The sequence below is a fragment of the Convolutriloba macropyga genome, unplaced genomic scaffold (assembly GCF_964194025.1).
Source record: "Convolutriloba macropyga unplaced genomic scaffold, txConMacr16.3 SCAFFOLD_2002, whole genome shotgun sequence".
Lineage (NCBI taxonomy): Eukaryota > Metazoa > Xenacoelomorpha > Acoela > Convolutidae > Convolutriloba > Convolutriloba macropyga.
The window spans coordinates 11,668-33,076 of record NW_027452035.1 but is presented as its reverse complement, the minus strand read 5'-3'; the positions used below and the strand labels follow the sequence as shown (position 1 = coordinate 33,076).

Genomic DNA, 21,409 nt, shown 5'->3' with positions numbered 1-21,409 from the left:
AAAAAAGAATTTTTGGGTTTTTCTATCTGTTCCTCATTTGGTAGACAATTCTGCCAAAATTGTGGATGAGCGGGCATCGCACATTACCGAGCCACCTTGTTAGATAGTATATATAGTATATGTAGCAGTTGGTAGCAGTCGATATGATTAAAAAAGGGACAAGTCCACAAAGCGGGAAAGTGAAATATTTTGTCGAAAAAAGAAATCACCAACGAACAAAGAATGGTAACAAACGGGTTTTTCACGTTCTTATAGAGCTTTTGTCTGTCTTTGTATACTGCAAGCAAAAATGCTATACATTTTAAACGCTCTTTAGCGGAACATAGACGGCAAAAGGGAAAAAAATTTGTCTCTTTTGATCAACACCAAAGTTATATATTTCAAACAAAATGATATTATTGGGCAGCTTGGAACTTCGTTAATTTCATGCTACAATTAGGCACAGTGGAGAAGTAACTTAGTGGCATCCAAGTCAAATCGAGACTGTGAGCAGCTGAAATAAGCGGAAGACAACTTAGCAGCTGTAGAATTACGAAGCAAGGATGTTTCGAACTGTGTGCGGAGATTTAGTCAGGGTTAGACCACAGAACATCGGTTTTACGATTCTGTTTCTTTTCAACTCAATTAATTTAACCCCAATTGATTAAACCCTCTATCGTTTCTCCCCGAAATCAAATCAATTGATAAGTTGCACAGTTAACAATAAATTTATGGATAGCAAGAAAATGTGAAAAGGGTTATAAGGTGTGAAAAGATTCGCGGTTTAATTTATGTACGGCTGAAAATACATAATAGTTTATGTGGTCCTCCCTCCCCCAGCCCCTTTTCCATATGAAATTTCAATTCTTATGGTGAAAGCACAATTGAAGCTCAATGTCTGGGCGAAACTCAGGCAATACTATATTTTCGTCGTTTAGACTCTATGCGGTCCCAACACGACGGCTATAGTTGGACTGGGTCAGTATGTGATGCCAGCTGGATCTCTGAACGAGGCATCCCAGGTAGCAGTGGGAACATTTGTGGTCAAGACTCCGCCTGTACACTTTTGGCAGCACCCCATGTACGTATTGCTTGAATGGAGCATATATATGTTGCTAAAAAAGTATGCAATTTAACTTGAAATCCATTAACTACCGAGTTGGACTCCATTGAATTGCATCGAGATAGACGCATTACGAACCAGCACTCTGCTTTTAAGTGAGGCGCTTTTTTGTGGAATTTGGCAACAAATGACTAAGACATCGTATAATTACTAATTAGTACAGTATTTCCTTTGTTGCCATATCCCACACTGTGAGGCCCTTTTTACAGGTTTTAGGATATTTTCTGAAGAATTGTAGGAGTAAAATGAACCAAAAAATCCCCTTTATTTGTTAGCGCTGCTGGTTTGTAATCAAATTGACAATAGAGTCGAAAGAAACTTTAAAGAGATCCAGTCTGCTTTTTAAATTTAAGTATCTAAGAAACTTTCAGAATAGAGTTGTTGACGCCGATGTGTGTGGAATTTGACAAGTCTAAAGGCGATCCAACAACTGAAGTGGTAGTACTCGACGACATACAGAAAGAAATTGACATGACAGAGAAGAACTCACTCAACCTATCAGCTCTCAGAGAGGTGAAATAATTTTGTTCCATATAAATATTTACATATCGAAAAGAAAAATTGTTTCATATTTTTATGATTGACTCTTCAGCTATATCAGTCAAGGAATTATTTAAGGCAGACTTGATAGGGTTCTTTTTGCAGCCTTGATTTTTCTGTATATAGAGCTACTCATTTCTGAGCGTGAAGTTGACTCAACTAACTGTAGATGACTAACCGACTCTTGAAAACTCTGAAGGTAAACTTTAATTGTGGCAATGATATTAACATAAGTTGCCCGATTCAGCGGTATACACAGAGTCCAAGTATTCTAGAAACTGATAGATATATAATAACATTCGCTATATAAACGAGAATAGGGTTTTCGCAGACTGTGATTGGCTTAAAAATTTATTAAACAGACTTCTGTCTGCAGCAATTCTCTGTTGAGGTCATTTAATGCAAAAACGAACAAAAACAATAAAAAATTAGCCAGTAGTCTTCATTATGATTATATTGCAAATTTTGAAACTTTCTGTATGCTCAGTTTAGTTGATGTCTTCGGTTGTAAATATAAATATTTACTTTCGGTTCTAAAGCTGAGGAAGTTGTCCTTGTCAGTACAATTGGTTTCTTAAACGTAAAATATCACCGTTTTTTTTTAAAAAAAACTAATTTTAGTTAAAGCGGCAAATTTGATTGAAACTCTTTCTTAGCTCCTTGACAATTTGAAGAGCTCAGTTTTACAGGTTGTAATCTTATTAATAAATTTACGCAAAATGCATAGCAAGTCTTGTGCAACTATATAGAACTACCTTCATTATTTCACATCAATATTTCACTAATTGAATTTTTGCACAAATTAAACATATATTGAACAAGGAGGCTCGGTGATGTGCGTTCGCACATTAAGTTCCGAACCCCCTCATCTACATTTTTCACTTAATTGTCTACCAAATGAGGAAGAGATAAAAAAAATTAACATATCAACATATCGTTCAACAAACTACTAAAAGAATAAAACAATCTACTCTAGAGGGCCTATGAGACCTGTGGCTACCATAATATGACTACCAGAAAAGACGACAAAAAATCAAATAGTTATAAAAATTAATTACGACCAAAACTTCTTGTCCATTTTTTGAAAACCACTAATAACCAAATCAAAATGGCATCAGATAAAAGTTATACTCTGAAGATTAACCGGCACTTTTTAAAACCAAATACTGGACCTTTCCTCAATGCGCTTTGGCAACAATTCAACTAGAAATGAGCAAAAGGGGCAAAGTTTATTAAAACATTGCTTTTTTTTAAAAAAGAATTAAATTCGAACTAATTAGAAACATTACGCATCAAATGAGATCATTGAGAGAGTCTTTAATACCTCAACAGAGAGCGACTGAGGCCTTTCATTATCCAGGATATGTCATACGACTACAAAAAGAACGACAAGTACAGGCAAAAACTACGAATTTGCACCAAAAATTTTGCGAGAAAACGATGTCCCCACAATAAATTAAATATTAAGCTGATCACTAAAAAAATTAAAAATCTCCGTTTGCATTTTTGAGGGTAACATCAATTGTAAATCAATTGGCGCCCATTATTGTGATACTGTGAAAAGAAAAGAAAAACCTACAAAAATAGGCAAATATGCAAAAATCACGAAAATTGATTTTATGAAAACTGGTTGTTCCAAGAAGAAAGACCATTTGAGGAAAATAAAACTGTTATGAAGAGCAAATTGTAACTCAATAGATAAATGACGTGAATTGTATATAGAGATGCTTAGCTACAATTCAACAGTAATAAAAATGGCAGATCTCAAAAATCTATCTCTTTTTTTTTAAAAACTAATATTTTCAAAACTCATAGGCAACAAATCTTTCGACTAAAAGAGTAGACAATTTGTCTTGCAACTACTCCGAAAACTAATAGCGACTGTTATTGCTGAGACTAAGACATAAGACTATAAAATAACATTAAATTCAAGCTGAACTAATAAGTTGCACAAACAAATTTACGAAACCACAGTTTTGAAGCCATTAAATTTATAAGATATTAAGCTCGAGAATATAACGTCTTCATTTTTGTTTCTTTTGACCATCATAACGTCTTTTTGTAAAACGACTATTACAAAATGACGACTAAAACTGAAAAGTTTCTAAACTTCACAAAATTCTTCTGAAACAAATTGTCTAAGCCCTGAAGACATCATTTAAAACGTTTCATCATCCAAAAAATTTTTGCTTGGTTCAACAAAACACTAATGAGAGTTCTAAATAATGAGGCTAATTTACGAAAGTGATACAAAGATGTAAAATACGAAAAAAAACGCAAACCAGAACAAAAAGGGATACGTTGAAGAATACAATTACTCTTTTTTTAGAAATTTAATTCGAAATTCGAAACAACCATTAGCTATTTACCGATATCAAATATTAACTTCATTTGTTTATCTATAGAGGACCACTGAGATTTTTAATTACACAATATTTGGCGTATGACAACAAAACTTAACAACAAATAAAGGGCAAAAATGAAAAACTCTACCAATTTCTGCAAGAAACCAAAAAATATGTTCAGTTTGCAATGTTTTAAAGTTTTTTTCAATTAGATTTTTAAAAAATATTACAATTTACAAAAGAAACAAAAACAACAGCAAAAATGGGAAATTATGCAGAAAAATCAGAAAATTTTGTATGAAAACTCGTAGTACCAAAAGCAAGAAAACCTTCTGTTCAAAAAAATTAGTTCAAAATTAGTTTGCTTTCTATACAGAGGAAAGGGTGACCTGTAGCTACTGAAAATAAGCAAAATGTTGACTAAAGTAATTAAAAAAATTGACAATTTCAAAAAATCAGAGAAATTTCCTCAAAACAAATATATTCAAAAAAATAAGAAATATTAGGTAACAACCGAACGAATAAAAAAGTTTCACTTCACCTCCCGGAGAAGAAATTTAGATCTTTGATTGGTTTAACTTAAAAATCAGACTACCAAAAGAATAACAATTGAAGGCAAAAGACAAGAATTCAGTTAAATTTTACTAAAACTCTTCATAAAAGCCAAAAAAACTTTGGTTCTCTGAAAACGAACTGTATCTACATTTGGCATCGGATTCAAGTAAATTGGAGCTGTCATCAAAAAAGCCGTCAAAAAATATTGTCAGTAATTAACATTAAAACAACAAAAGCGAAATTTTTTGAAAAAAAGCAGCATCAAAACAAAAACCAAAAAGTCTCTTATTCTATGAATCCATTAAATTGTAGAATCTCTCCCAGATTTTGTTGCGCGCCCAGCAAACCAACCAAGTGTTCCAAGTGTTTGCGATTTAGACAAAATGTTGCGTGGAATTCTTCAAACATTAAAAAAAAGAACAATGCATCATAATTTTCGTTATATTATTTGTCTAATTATCGAGTTAATTCTGCAAAAAACGGCAAAGTTTTAATAACAGAAGACTTTCATACGGCGCATAATTGCAACTAGCGCTCTTTTTCAGATTAGGGAGTCTATTTTAAGGTTTCTAGGTCACTAAGTCTGGCAAACTTTAACAAAGTGGACCAAAAGCCTATTTTGTTCCATTTTTGATGAAAAGTTTGAATTTGGAAAATTTTATCAAAAATTTTAGCCAAAAAAAAAATTCAAACAAACAATTCAGCAACGCTCTTCTTTCTCTAATGGTAACCAAAGCACTCTAGCATTAAAAATATTAACTTATTTTTTAATTATATTAGCGAAAATGTGCCAAATTTTAGCAAAATAACTGAAAATGTGAACAAAAACAGTCGAATATTCACAAAACGTTAAACCTCGAAAACTCCCTGTAGATAACAAAAGTCCAAAAAAATATTTAATTCCGTAATCTACGCTGGATGGTCTTTTCAATGATACTACTCACAATTCTCTACGATGATTATATCGATCGGACAAAATTGACTTAACAAAAAAACCCAGTTCAGTATATAGTTCCTACCTCCCCAATAATAAGGGAGTCGAAACAAAGATACACCGGGTTTTTGTTAAGAATTGATATGAACAATTAGCATTTGTAAATAAACATCTTGTTTGAGTGATGAAATTCAAAAGTTAAATAGACAAGGAGGCTGGGTAATGTGCGTATGCACATAATGTTCCGACCCCGTTCATCCACATTCTTGATTTAATTGGCTACCAAATGATGAAGAGATAGAAAACTTTCAAAAACACATCGTTAAGTATACAACCAATAATATACGATAAAAATCACGATAGAGGGCCGGCAAAAGTTATTGATAATAGGACAACTAGAAGGGACAATAATAAAAATCAAACAACAAACATTGTTTACGACCAAAAACTCGATGTCTATAATAGAAAAATTCATAACAAAATCAAACTCGCATCACATTAAAACCCGAAAAAAAACAATTCTACCAGGATTCATTAGAAAAGAAATGGGACCTGTCCATAATGCTACTGGTTAACAGTTCAAAAAAATGAGCAAATAGTTGCAAAGTTCAAAAAAAATTTTCCAGTTTTCAAAACAATTTATTTCACAGTTACTAATGTTATTAGATAATAACTGAAACCACTAAAATGTTCATTTATATCTACATAGGAAGCAATTAAGACATTTCATTATCCAAAAATTTGATTGCACAAAATTTCAAACCCAATAAAATCAACGATTTTTGTTATAGTTTAAAACGAACCCAAACATACGTTGAAGTGTAAAAAAAGATATCAACCTCGAGAATATAACGTCTTCATTTTTGTTCCCTTTGACCATCATAACGTCTTTTTGTAAAACGACTATTACAAAATGACGACAAAAAATGAAAAGTTTCTAAACTTCACAAAATTCTTCTGAAACAAATTGTCTAAGCCCTGAAGACATCATTTAAAACGTTTCATCATCCAAAAAATTTTTGTTTGGTTCAACAAAACACTAATGAGAGTTCTAAATAATGAGGCTAATTTACGAAAGTGATACAAAGATGTAAAATACGAAAAAAAACGCAAACCAGAACAAAAAGGGATACGTTGAAGAATACAATTACTCTTTTTTTTGGAAATTTAATTCGAAATTCGAAACAACCATTAGCTATTTACCGATATCAAATATTAACTTCATTTGTTTATCTATAGAGGACCACTGAGATTTTTAATTACACAATATTTGGCGTATGACAACAAAACTTAACAACAAATAAAGGGCAAAAATGAAAAACTCTACCAATTTCTGCAAGAGAAGGGTGTCGCAGCCCTTCAAACCATATTTATGAAACCAAAAAATATGTTCCGTTTGCAATGTTTTAAAGTTTTTTTCAATTAGATTTTTTAAAAAAAATTACAATTTACAAAAGAAACAAAAACAACAGCAAAAATGGGAAATTATGCAGAAAAATCAGAAAATTTTGTATGAAAACTCGTAGTACCAAAAGCAAGAAAACCTTCTGTTCAAAAAAATTAGTTCAAAATTAGTTTGCATTCTATACAGAGGAAAGGGTGACCTGTAGCTACTGAAAATAAGCAAAATGTTGACTAAAGTAATTAAAAAAATTGACAATTTCAAAAAATCAGAGAAATTTCCTCAAAACAAATATATTCAAAAAAATAAGAAATATTAGGTAACAACCGAACGAATAAAAAAGTTTCACTTCACCTCCCGGAGAAGAAATTTAGATCTTTGATTGGTTTAACTTAAAAATCAGACTACCAAAAGAATAACAATTGAAGGCAAAAGACAAGAATTCAGTTAAATTTTACTAAAACTCTTCATAAAAGCCAAAAAAACTTTGGTTCTCTGAAAACGAACTGTATCTACATTTGGCATCGGATTCAAGTAAATTGGAGCTGTCATCAAAAAAGCCGTCAAAAAATATTGTCAGTAATTAACATTAAAACAACAAAAGCAAAATTTTTTGAAAAAAAGCAGCATCAAAACAAAAACCAAAAAGTCTCTTATTCTATGAATCCATTAAATTGTAGAATCTCTCCCAGATTTTGTTGCGCGCCCAGCAAACCAACCAAGTGTTCCAAGTGTTTGCGATTTAGACAAAATGTTGCGTGGAATTCTTCAAACATTAAAAAAAAGAACAATGCATAATTTTCTTTATATTATTTGTCTAATTATCGAGTTAATTCTGCAAAAAACGGCAAAGTTTTAATAACAGAAGACTTTCATACGGCGCATAATTGCAACTAGCGCTCTTTTTCAGATTAGGGAGTCTATTTTAAGGTTTCTAGGTCACTAAGTCTGGCAAACTTTAACAAAGTGGACCAAAAGCCTATTTTGTTCCATTTTTGATGAAAAGTTTGAATTTGGAAAATTTTATCAAAAATTTTAGCCAAAAAAAACTTCAAACAAACAATTCAGCTACGCTCTTTTTTCTCTAATGGTAACCAAAGCACTCTGGCATTAAAAATATTAACTTATTTTTTAATTATATTAGCGAAATTGTGCCAAATTTTAGCAAAATAACTGAAAATGTGAACAAAAACAGTCGAATATTCACAAAACGTTAAACCTCGAAAACTCCCTGTAGATAACAAAAGTCCAAAAAACTATTTAATTCCGTAATCTACGCTGGATGGTCTTTTCAATGATACTACTCACAATTCTCTACGATGATTATATCGATCGGACAAAATTGACTGAACAAAAAAAACCCAGTTCAGTATATAGTTCCTACCTCCCCACTAATGTGGGAGTCGAAACAAAGATACACCGGGTTTTTGTTAAGAATTGATATGAACAATTAGCATTTGTAAATAAACATCTTGTTTGAGTGATGAAATTCAAAAGTTAAATAGACAAGGAGGCTGGGTAATGTGCGTATGCACATAATGTTCCGACCCCGTTCATCCACATTCATGATTTAATTGGCTACCAAATGATGAAGAGATAGAAAACTTTCAAAAACACATCGTTAAGTATACAACCAATGATATACGATAAAAATCACGATAGAGGGCCGACAAAAGTTATTGATAATAGGACAACTAGAAGGGACAATAATAAAAATCAAACAACAAACATTGTTTACGACCAAAAATTCGATGTCTATAATAGAAAAATTCATAACAAAATCAAACTCGCATCACATTAAAACCCGAAAAAAACAATTCTACCAGGATTCATTAGAAAAGAAATGGGACCTGTCCATAATGCTACTGGTTAACAGTTCAAAAAAATGAGCAAATAGTTGCAAAGTTCAAAAAAAATTTTCCAGTTTTCAAAACAATTCATTTCACAGTTACTAATGTTATTAGATAATAACTGAAACCACTAAAATGTTCATTTATATCTACATAGGAAGCAATTAAGACATTTCATTATCCAAAAATTTGATTGCACAAAATTTCAAACCCAATAAAATCAACGATTTTTGTTATAGTTTAAAACGAACCCAAACATACGTTGAAGTGTAAAAAAAGATATTAACCTCGAGAATATAACGTCTTCATTTTTGTTCCCTTTGACCATCATAACGTCTTTTTGTAAAACGACTATTACAAAATGACGACAAAAACTGAAAAGTTTCTTAACTTCACAAAATTCTTCTGAAACAAATTGTCTAAGCCCTGATGACATCATTTAAAACGTTTCATCATCCAAAAAAAAATTGGTTAATTCAACAAAACACTAAATAGAGTTCTAAATAATGAGGCTAATTTACGAAAGTGATACAAAGTTGTAAAATACGAAAAAAACGCAAACCAGAACAAAAACTCTTTTTTTAGAAATTTAATTCGAAATTCAAAACAACCCTTACAATTTACCGATATCAAATATTAACTTCATTTGCTTATCTTTAGAGGACCACTGATACTTCTATTTACACAATATTTGGCATATGACAACAAAACTTAACAACAAATAAAGGGCAAAAATGAAGAACTCGACCAATTTCTTCAAGAGAAGGGTGTCGCAGCCCTTCAAACCATATGTTATGAAACCAAAAAATATGTTCAGTTTTCAATGTTTTAAGCTGTTTTCAATTAGATTGTTAAATAATGTTGCAATTTACAAAAGAAACAAAAACAACAGCATAAATGGGAAATTATGCAGAAAAATAAGAAAATTTTGTGTGAAAACTCGAAGTACCAAAAGCAAGAAAACCTTTTTTAAAAAAAATTAGTTCAAAATTAGTTTGCATTCTATACAGAGGAAAAGTTGACCTGTAGTTACTGAAAATAAGCGAAATGTTGACTAAAATAATTTAAAAAAATGACAAGTTCAAAAAATCACAGAAATTTCCTCAAAACAAATACATTCAATAAAATAAGAAACATTAGGTAACAACCGAATGAAAAAGAAAAGGTTCACTTCACCTCCTGAAAAAGAAATTTAGATCTTTGATTGGTTAAACTTTAAAATCGGACTACCAAAAGAATAACAATTGAAGGCAAAAGACAAGAATTCAGTTAAATTTTAATAAAACTCTTCATAATAGCCATAAAAAACTTTGGTTCTCTGAAAACGAACTGTATCTACATTTGGCATCAGATTCAAGTAAATTGCAGTTGTCATTAAAGGAGCCGTCAAAAAAAATATTGTCAGTAATTAACATTAAAACAGCAAAAAGCAAAAATTTTTGAAAAAAAAGCAGCATCAAAATAAAAACCAAAAAGTCTCTGATTTTAGGAATCCATTATATTGTAGAGCCTCCCCCTGATTTTGTTGAGCGCCCAGCAAACCCACCAAATGTTCCATTTGTTTGCTATTTAGATCAATTGTTGCGTGGAATTCTTCAAACATTTAAAAAAAGAACAATGCATAATTTTCGTTATATTATTTGTCTACTTATCGAGTTAAATCTGCAAAAAACGGCAAAGTTTTACTTCCAGAAGACTTTCATACGGCGCATAATTGCAACTAGCGCTCTTTTTCAGATTAGGGAGTCTATTTTAAGGTTTCTAGGTCACTAAGTCTGGCAAACTTTAACAAAGTGGACCAAAAGCCTATTTTGTTCCATTTTTGATGAAAAATTTGAGTTTGGAAAATTTTATCAAAAATTTTAGCCAAAAAAAACTTCAAACAAACATTTCAGCAACGCTCTTCCATCTCTAATAGTAACAGCAGCACTCTGTTGTTAAACTTATTAATTTATTTTGAATTATATTAGCAAAATTGTGCCAAATTTCAGCAAAAATAACTGAAAATGTGAACAAAAACAGTCGAATGTTTACAAAACGTTAAACCTCGAAAACTCACTGTAAAAAACGAAGTCGAAAAAAATTTAATTCCGTAATCTACGCTGGACGGTCTTTTCAATGATACTACTCACAATTCTCTACAATGATTATATCGATCGGCCAAAATTGACTGAACAAAAAAAACACAGTTCAGTATATAGTTCCTACCTCCCCACTAAAGTGGGGGTCGGAACAAAGATACACCGTGTTTTTGTTAAGGTTTGATATGAACAATTAGTATTTGTAAATAAACATTTTGTTTGAGTGATGAAATTCAAAAGTTAAATAGACAAGGTGGCTGGGTAATGTGCGTATGCACATAATGTTCCGACCCCGGTCATCCACATTCTTGAGTTAATTGTCTACCAAATGATGAAGAGATAGAAAACTTTCAAGAACACATCGTTCAGTATGCAACCAATAAAATACGATAACACCACGATAGAGGGTGACGAAAGTTGTTGATAGTAGGACAACTAAAAGGGACAATAATAAAAATCAAACAACAATTATTGTTTACGACCAAAAACTCGATGTCTATAATAGAAAAATTCATAACAAAATCAAACTCTCATCACCTTAAAACCCAAAAAAAAACAATTTAACCAGGATTCCTTAGAAAAGATATGGGACCTGTCCACAATGCTACTGGTTAACAGTTCAAAAAAATGAGCAAATAGTTGCAAAGTTCAAAAATAATTTTCCAGTTTTGAAAACAATATGTTTCACAGTTACTGATGTTATTAGATAACAACTGAAAACACTAAAATGTTCATTTATATCTACATAGGAAGCAATTAAGACATTTCATTATCCAAAAAGTTGATAGCAAAAAATTTCAAACCCAATAAAATCAACAATTTTTGTTATAATTTGAAAAGAACCCAAAAATACGTTGAAGTGTAGAAAAATATAAAAATCTAACATTTTATGAAATCTCGTAGTAACGGCATAAAAAAGACAAGAAACGAATGTTTGGAGCTAAAACAGTTTTAACGATTAAGTTATAGCTCACTGGAAAGGAGTTGTGACCCGTTATTACAAGGACTAAGTTACAAGTCGACTGAAAAACTATTTAAAAAAGACGAGGCTCAAAAAATCAAAATTATTTTTAAAAACATATTTTCAAAAGTCATAGCCAACTTAGAAGTACAACAGAAGGCGATGGATTAAGTTTCAACATCTCAGCGAGCCAACTGAGTCTGTTTATAATGAAACGAAGTCACGGGCCCACAAAGAAACAAATACATAAAGAAATCAAAATTTCAAACAATTTTACGACATGACACTGTTGAAAGCACTATAAAAATACGACGCTACCTGAAAAAATTTTAAATCTTCATTTTACTTTAATTTAACAACAACGAGCTTTCTATATAAAGGGTCTACTTAGACATGACAACAAAAATAAACCCAAAAACTGAACAGGATAGAAATCTCGACAAAATTTTGACAAAAAACTAAATGGTCGAAGCAATCAGTCACAACGTATGAACAAGTGCAAAAAATATGTTTGATCCAACAAAAGTAATTAGGAATTCCAATGAATGAGACTGAGTAACATGGTGACAAAATAAAAAGCAAAAAGGAGACAGATGAAAAAGAAACTTTTTAAAAACTAAATTGAAAGTCATTCAAAGAAACAGGTGTAAACTGAAATCTTTAACTAGGATGAATTATATCTCCTCGAGAAGCAATTAAGATCTACTGCTATCGGTTATATGGCGCACAACAACAGAAGACAAATATAGACAAAAGAAAAAAACTAAAAGTTTTAAAAGTTTTGCGAGATAACTGTTTCGCAGCCCAAAAAGCATAAACTATTCAACAAAAACAATTAACATATCCAGATACGCCTTTTTTGAAAATTCTGCATGTTCTTTAAAATGCCTTTGTTTTATTGGACTTGTGATTAATGTGATAATTCGACAAGGAAACAAAATTTGCTAATAAAAAAATGCAAATTTGATCAAAAATAAAAAAAAACTGAGAACTCGTAGTACCAAATTAGAGAAAACATTAGCGAACTATAAAATCAATATCGACATAATTCTAAAAATCACAGGAAATTGGTTTCTGCCCGATTTTACTAAGACTACAATCGAATTTGAAAAAAATAATAAAAAGTACTAGCAAAGTGTAAAAGTTCACCAATATTTTCTCAAAACAAATACATTCGAAGTCATAACAGACATCAGATAACAACAAAAAAGGCTGGATTCTTTTATACTTTCTAAAAACGAATTGGATTGTTGATTGGGGACACTTAATCATTGGGCCAGAATAAGTATAAGAAATGAAAGCAAAACGAAAGAAGTCCATAAAATTGTTACGAAAACAATTTCTCAGAACCATAATAACAATGAGCATAACTCTAAAACCATCTCCTTGGGTCTCATTTATTTTAAAGAGTGTCTGTCATTAATTGAGCCCTGATTTTAATTTCTTGTTCGCAATTTCTGTAAAAAGCATTTACATAGCGGAAATAATTTGAAAAAAAGAAGGTCGCGCTCCATTTACATCTAAAAAATTTTTGTCGTAAGGATCCATAGTGAGATCAAGATCAAACTATATGTTGCTGCCCATTAAAAAAAACACTCAGTGGAAATGGATCAATTCTGTACAATAGATTTCAATTTGTCAAAAATAAATAATGCATTTTGTATAAGTATCGAGTTTGAATTGGCAAAAAAATGGCAAGATTATAATTCCAGAAGACGCTCATAGCCAGCTGCGGTACAACTAGCTCTATTTTGAGCTCAAATAGAATCTGGCTGCAGTTTTAAGGTGTCTCTTTTCAGTGAGTTTGAAGAAAGTGGGCTAAAAACTCGAATTTGGTCCCATTTTTGACGAAAAAACTCCGAATTTTGAGAAATTTAGCACAAATTTCAGCCAAAAAACTCGGATCGAACAATTCAATAACCCTCCTCTATATTCCGAGATAAAATCTTTAACACCACAGTTAACAATTTTAACAGATTTTAGCAAAATTGACGAAAATTTGGTCAAAATTGACACAAATTTGGTCAAAAAAGTGAAAAAAAAAGCTGAAATACGTCTAATATTCACAAAACTTTAAACCTCGATAACTCCTTATAAAAAGCGAAAAATGAAAAAAATCTTTTTAATTCCATATTCTACGGGCTTTCTTATGATACCACTCACAACTCTCTACGATTATTATGTCGATCGGCCAAAATTGACTGAACAAAAAAAAAGTCATTTGAGTATATAGTTCCTCCCCCCCCCCATCAAGAGGGGTCGGAACAAAAATTTACATGTTCTACAGAACTAAAATCACGTATGTAAGGTTAGTTTTTTAAGTTTCGTAATGTTCTATTGCCAGACATACCGATAACTTCCTTTTTTGGAATCCTAATATCCACGATTCCAGAAACGAAGCGTAAATAACTTAGTTCGCTCTCGTCGAAAAGATCAGTGAAAAAAGTGTGCCGTAATTTTTACGTTTGAATTCGATATACCTAATTACTCTATGATACCAACTCAAATTTCTAACAGAATGCAAAGTATTGGTTAACTTATTTGTAACCGATCACAACTTTTTTTGCAAATTTTGCATCTTGAGACGAAAATTTGTGGTATGTTACAAAAATTTAATAAAAATTTGTTTATATTCTGTCGGTTCAAATGATTCGATAGAGCGCTCAGTTTTGTTAAGGTTGGGGTGAACATGGGAGTTCAGGGTGCATACAAGATGCAGGCAGATTTGGGAGAGATCAGAAGAATCGACATGAAAAAAGAATGTATTCAAGACTAGTAAGTCTATGTTCATTTTCCAACACATTCTTATTGAGGAATTAAAATTTTAATTATGATGCTAAGAGTATGAAGCTCTTGCAACTGAGTTATCGTAATTTTGTATGAATAATTTTTAATAAACAATCTTGCAAAACAATCTTGCAAAATAAACAATCTTGCAAAATAAACAATCTTGCATATATAAACAATCTTGCAAAATAGTTTATATAAAGTAAAAGTAATATATATTTGGATCCTGAATGATTCTTATTAGATACCCGATTTAGAAATAAACCCCGCAGACTCTTGCAATAATATGCGGATAGTGAACTAGAGCAGTTTAAAAATTGTCCGGAGTTGTATACTGAATTCTTGTGAAATATTCCACAAGATTGTGCGAAAAAATGCGGACGGAATGCTAAACCTTGTAATGCTCTGATAATTCTCTGTTGTTCTGCTTTTTGTTGTATTTTTGCAAAATTTATCGAATAATGCAAGAATTTTGATCAAAGTGATCAAGTTGCGCTTAAAATTTTATGTAGAAGTCAAATACAAGACATATAGAAGTCTGGCTTCGTGTTGCAAACCCACACTTTCAGTTTTGTGCTGTGGCAAAAAGTTTCGGGGACATCTGGTGACAATTTTCCAACTTACGACACATGACGAAATACAGCTCCTAAACTTTGTCAAACTCGTAATAAATTTCCACGGAAGTGTGACTGAAAATCTAGTTCTATGAAGCCTAAGGCAGTTAGGCTGAGAGCTGAGATCGCTGGAACACGGGATTTAGCTCAAAATGCAAAAGTACTTCAGAGACAAATATTTTAAACATTTGAACCCAAAATTTGTTTCTTGAGGCAATAAACTAAGGACATTCATATGTCCTTCTTTTGTTTCTTTGACTTGGACAAGGATAAAATTGTGACATATATGCCTTCAAACAATATTCAGAATAAAAAGCATCAAATGTTGCTCCCATAGGTCACATATTTCGAGGTTCTTTTCCCTCAAGAAATCATCCACATAATTTGTTTTGTTCAAATTTTCCTTCCTGTTTGCACACTCTTTTCCAGAAAATTCTAAGCTGCTTGGTCCTGAAAATTAAACATAACACTAAACTAACTCTCTGAACAGTTTCAGACGTAATGAGCATTTTTTGAAAAATTTCTAAAGCTCAGTTGCAACTTAGTAAATTGTTCTCTATTGTTCAACTTGGAAACCGACCCCTCAAGAAGTTTCGGTCGCTAAAACTAAAGATACATCACCATTTTTAAAAAGCGCGGAAAATGAATTACACATTAATAATTACAACATGATTTGGCGTAAAAAACAGAGAATCTAAGAAAAATTACTCCGTTTTTGTAATTTTGTGCAAAATAGAAAATATGGACTAAGCCAACACGGGAATCAAAAGGTCGTTTGATGTCAATAATATAGACAATTTGAGTCTAGAGAAGTTTATGGGATCTTATAGAACAGAGTTTTTATAATCAAAAATTTTCCGACAACTGACATCACATCTGACAAAATAATTTACTATAAAAGTTTCTGCAGGAATTTTTTAAAACTTATACCCGTACTAAATCCACGAAGAATATCAGGCCTGATTCAGAAAAATATCAGGGAAGTTCCCAGGCCTGATTCAGAGTCTGATCATGTCAAATACAAGGTTGCTTAAAGAACACACCAAAGTCGATCTCTGAGGTTTCTATTGAAAGACAAAACTCAAGACTTGGGGTCTCTGTCCAGAGAAATCCCAAGTTCTTGGTCTCTCTGCCAAGAGAAGGTCCAAGTCTTGGGTCTCTCCGTGAAGAATATAACCAAGAGTTGGTGACATTTTGGCAGGCAAGACGCCAAACTTGGGTTTACTCTTTTCAGAAAGGATCCAAGACTTGATTTTTCCTGGACAGAGGGTTAGAATGGTGAATTTCTCTAGGTTCATGGGCAATTTTAACACAAGTTTGAGAAACCTAATGTAAAAATAAAGCACCAATTATGATTATGAATGCTATGAAAACTATGTTTGTGACTCTTGCTAAAGTATGGTCACCTCTTCAAGACCTGAGATATCCTTAAAAATACAAATTCAGTACTCACTGTTGAAGAGAAATGAAGAGCTATAGTTAAAAAATCATTACAATACCAAAAATTACTTATATACATAAAACAACATCCCAAAGCAAAAAGCAAATTGGATTCTAAGGATGTATGGGAGAATATGAGCTGAAACCTTAAATACGACAAAAGACTCAAATATTACTTTTTCGGAAACTGGAAAAGAATTAATCAATTACACTAATATTTTCCTCACATTTTCATATGCTTTGGACTTTTATTTAGGGATCTAACCACCAGCTGTGTAGGTGGCACCGACAGTTTTATGTGTGAAACAGTCAAAATTTAATTTGATCCACTTAACCCGCAAAGCTTTCGTTTTTTTAAATTTCAAATTAAAGCTATTTTTTGAGACATAATACGTAAGCATGGGTCTTATTTGGAAATTAATTACTCGTTTTTGACTTCTATCACGGGGATACTTCATAAATCAGTGAACGTGGAGAGAAGAAACCGATTCTAAGATTTGGCAGAGAAACCCAAGACTTGGATTTTCTCTGCCCAGGGAGGCCATAAGTCTGGAGGTGAAGTTCACGAATCTCACCTGTAAATGATTTTTTGTGACAGAACACGTGTAATTGGGTGCCAAATTTGTAAGAGAGTTGCCCTTATTAAGTGAAAAATATCGGATCTTCATGATGTCAAGCTTAGAAAGACCCTGCGCTGCCCAGAAACACCCAAGTCTTGGCCTCTCTGTAGCCAGAGAGGTCCTAAGTCTTGGCTCCGCTACCTTAGTCTTGGCATCTCTCTGCCAAGACTTGGCCTCTGGAAAATCTCTGAATCAGGCCTGATGGGCTCGGGGGTTTGGTACGGGTATTGTTGTCCGATACTTAGAAGGAGACCACATACATGGTTTTAGAGTGAACTACAAAACCTTCTGATCGTTTGAGTTTTTGTACTTTTTTTCAGATATATATTGAAACGACTCAATAAACTATTGAGCATACAAAGTAAGAGTAAAAATCAGTTCAATAAAATTATTAGCCTTTCATATTCATTCAAATTTAGCAATTTATGACTACCCGCAAATCATACAAATCATATATGACCTTGTATGAAATCAAAGAACTTTGTACATGGGCCTCCTGAGATTTTGCTTCCCTCCCCTACCATACGATTGGAAAACTGTCCTGTCTCTCAAGAAACATCAAATTTTCAGAAAAACTTTAAATCTGTATTTTTCCTTCTATTTAAGTACTGTTCCTCCGGCTGTGGTAGAGCACCTGACTAGACCTGGGCAGAAAAGAGTCCTGGCGGTGGTGACTAAATTGTTCATGATTCCAAATGCCTCCACAGTCAGTTTACACAAAGAAATGACCACTTCATCAGGACTCTCACTTTCTAAAGTACGTAGAATTATTTAAACTGCGTATGTATCTGATCTGTGTGGTCTGTGTTGATTTTGTGGTTGACTAGTTCTAGGCAGAAACTTTACTATTCACTGTTCATTATTGTGATCAGACCATAACCATCCGGAAGTGACCTCTGATCAGACCTATCCCCTCATCGGAGTGATCTCTGATCATACTATTGAGCGCTCGAATCAAATCCCAGACCCTGTATTTTTGGTCTGGAAACATACCGTGTGAGTTGGACTTGGGTCTGATCCGATGTCGCTTCCGCCTGGCACCTCAGGCTGGGTAGTGTTCCTACCAGCATTGGGGGGGGGGGGGGGGGGCGTTGCCTATCCGTCAAGAGAAACCCGGTTTTTTGACGTAGAAAGAGATGAGTTGTATCTACAGAAAAAAACTGGACTGTAAAATATTTTGGAGGATGTTTTGGGTGTTGGCAAAAATTGATAGAAATTTTGAGAACATTCGGCTGCCTTACAAAGCTCTTTTCAGTTTTCAATACATGCCATTAACATTTTTATCTAATTTCAAAAAATTAATCAAAAAGTGTCAGAAGGCTGTTAGTTTTACTTTCCCCCTAAGATGAAGGATATCTAAACACTTTACCTTCTTCTTTGTTCCTCCACAAAAAGACAACAAAACTGTGGGAAGGTTTTTCGATATCTCAGGTTTTTTCGTAGAACTTCTTAAATAAGCCATTTTTGGTCAATTTTGTTATTTTTTTGTAAAGAAGTATTTTGCCATACAAACAGTTGATCAATCTCATTGAATCATTATCAGGGCTGATTGGGTTGCAGTAAATATTTTGCTTGATTTAAAGATTTTCATTTCTTTAATCAAATAGTTTAATCTGATTTTCAAAAAAAAATGCATAAAAATTCATCCAATTTACATCGCTTATTGTTTACCTCTCTTCATTTTGTAGCCATTCTAACACAAATGGCGATCAGTGACACAGATACTTATCTTATGTTGTACAGATTTATCTGTTAGATAATTTTTTTAATTATCCTCATCTTTTCAAATTTTCACTGATAATGTAAAATACAAAGTTCAACAAGAAAACAATTTTTAAAAGAAACCTTAATTTTCTCTTACAAGAAAGATGTATTGGTCATTCGACCAAAAACATTTGTCTGAAAATTGAGTGTAAAAAATTTTAAACTTCTTTTTTGATCCAAATTTTTTTTGAGAAAAAAGAGGAGAACTTCATTCCAATGCCACTTTTTTTTGTTCAATGAAAATTTGACTATCTTGAGAGCATCGCAGCCGAACTTATGTGGTTTTTTTAATCTTGGCATTTGGATTTTCACTATGAAAGTTTTAAAAGTTTGATTGACGAACTTAGTGAGACAGGTAATCGAAATCTTTCTAAACAATTTTTTGCCTTTTTTGGTTTTTTGATCCGTCAAAAAACATTTTCAGCTAAATTGGAGTCTGCAATATGCGTAAATTTCTTTTTCAAAATATTTGCACAGGTTATTCTAAACAATTTTTAACATAAGAGGTAACAGAATTTTCAACGGTGTTTGCAGAAAATTCTGTGTTTTATTTGCATTTTATTTGTTTGCATTTTATTCATTTTTTGTCAATTGTGTGAGTTTTTTTCTATGAAGTTGAAAGAAGCACCCTGATCTTCAATTTTTTTGTTGGAAGCTCATTTCAATGAGAGAAACCGAAAAGAAGAAGAGGCCAGTGGGGAACGTATTCTTTTTCAAATATCTTTACTTTATTTGGAATTAGTTAAGTAGGAAATTTCGAACGCTGAAAACAAACCATATTTGATTTTTTCCAGACTACTAAAGTAACAAAAATAAAAGAAATGACTATTTGCATTTTTTCAATAGTAGCCGCAAAACAGAGCAAATATTTTCTTGGAATTTTCAAAGTGAATTTGGCTTACTTTAATTGAAGGTGAGAAGTAAACTGTATACGTTTTGCTAATTATAGGTGGATATTAGAAAAAAATACATAAGTCTTGCAATGCCTTTTAAATCAAAGTAAGGCCTTCGAGCAACTATTTGGAAACGGAAATTTCACCTCGTCGTTTTTCTTTTCAATTATTTTTGAGACTGCAGTCTACAAAAATATGGCCGCTTTTTTTCTTACAAATCGTCAGTGATGTTAAAAATGTCAACTAGTGAACGTCAACCTTTGAAGAATGATTAAAAGATTGAGCTCAAGCGTTAGATTCAATGAATTTTTACCACTCCAATTCAAGAGTTTTTCAATAAAATATGATCATCAAAATCCTGTTGAATTTTTTTTTGTATGAAAGAAACCTTTGATGCATTGCTCATCCCAATCGAGTGAGTAAAAGCAGAGTGTTTATATACGAACATGGGAACATTATCTGCTGCGCACAGGACCATGTGAGTCTTTTTGTTAAAGTTAATGCAGAATTTTTCCCTCTGTTTTCATGGTCTTCCCTCTGTCCTTGATTTTAGATTTTGGTAATGTTTTTTATCGAGAGCACAATTCTATCCAGCTCTAATGAAAAGAAAGAAACAGAAAAAATGATTATTTTGAAGAAATCGTATATAGCAAAAAAACTAAGTTTTTTTGGTACCTTTTGACAGCTCAAAACATCTGGAAATGTTCATTTCTGACTAATATTAGACAAATTCCTCGGTGTTTTAATTTAGTTGCTCACTTAGATGACTCAGTTAGACCTTAAGTGTGTATAAGCTAGTTTGTAGATATCTGCAAGTTCAACTAATCGCTCAACTAATCGCAGGCTATTTTCGATAAAAATATCTTTAGCAAAAGTTGGTTTCTTAATTTGGTCTTAAGTAAGTCAATTCAAAAATTAGATAAATCAGTGTTAAGCTACTTAAAACTGCTCTCAGTGTTGCTGCAAAACCCAAAAGTGTTCTATTTCCTTACAGACTTAATATTATTTCCAAATTGACAGATAATTGAAGTAATTGAGCTTGTTATATGGAAAGCAAAGAAAATCCTTGTGTTTCAATTTCTCTTGTTTTTGTTTCAGGCTGGTGGCTCAGGTAGGTATAGAAGAGTTCAAATGAAATTAAGGAAGCGTGCTCTGCTGACTATTTTCCTTTTCTGAATTTTCAAAGAGATTGGAGACAAAAATGAGTCAAAATTTATTCACAGTTCTCAACCATCATGTCGAAGAAAGTGTTCCATTTAATAATCATTTTGTAATGATTAGTAAACAATATCGTTTAGTTGAAAGTTAAAATTAAATTGAAATTAAATAAAAATTACAAGTGATTCGTACTGACAAAAAAGAGGATTTTTTTTAAGAATTGCAGTGACGACGGTATAATAAAAAAATAACATGTCGCTTATTCCATCGCTCTAAAAATGCATTACTTTTACTGTAATTATAAAAATATTTTTAGGGGTGAAATCCTCTACCCGGAATTAGTTATCTCTGATTTTGGGGTTC

General features: G+C 32.2%; 1 protein-coding gene across 1 annotated transcript; it reads left to right on the top strand.

The window, feature by feature from the left end:
- Positions 1 to 262: 262 nt before the first annotated feature.
- LOC142357126 (uncharacterized) lies at positions 263 to 21,388 on the top strand. The gene is made up of 7 exons (XM_075408813.1): positions 263 to 575; positions 918 to 1,060; positions 1,474 to 1,615; positions 14,448 to 14,545; positions 17,838 to 17,988; positions 20,987 to 20,999; positions 21,363 to 21,388. The coding sequence occupies exons 1-7, from the start codon at positions 543 to 545 to the stop codon at positions 21,386 to 21,388; spliced, it is 606 nt and encodes a 201-aa protein (XP_075264928.1). The 5' UTR covers positions 263 to 542.
- The last annotated feature ends 21 nt before the right edge of the window (positions 21,389 to 21,409 follow it).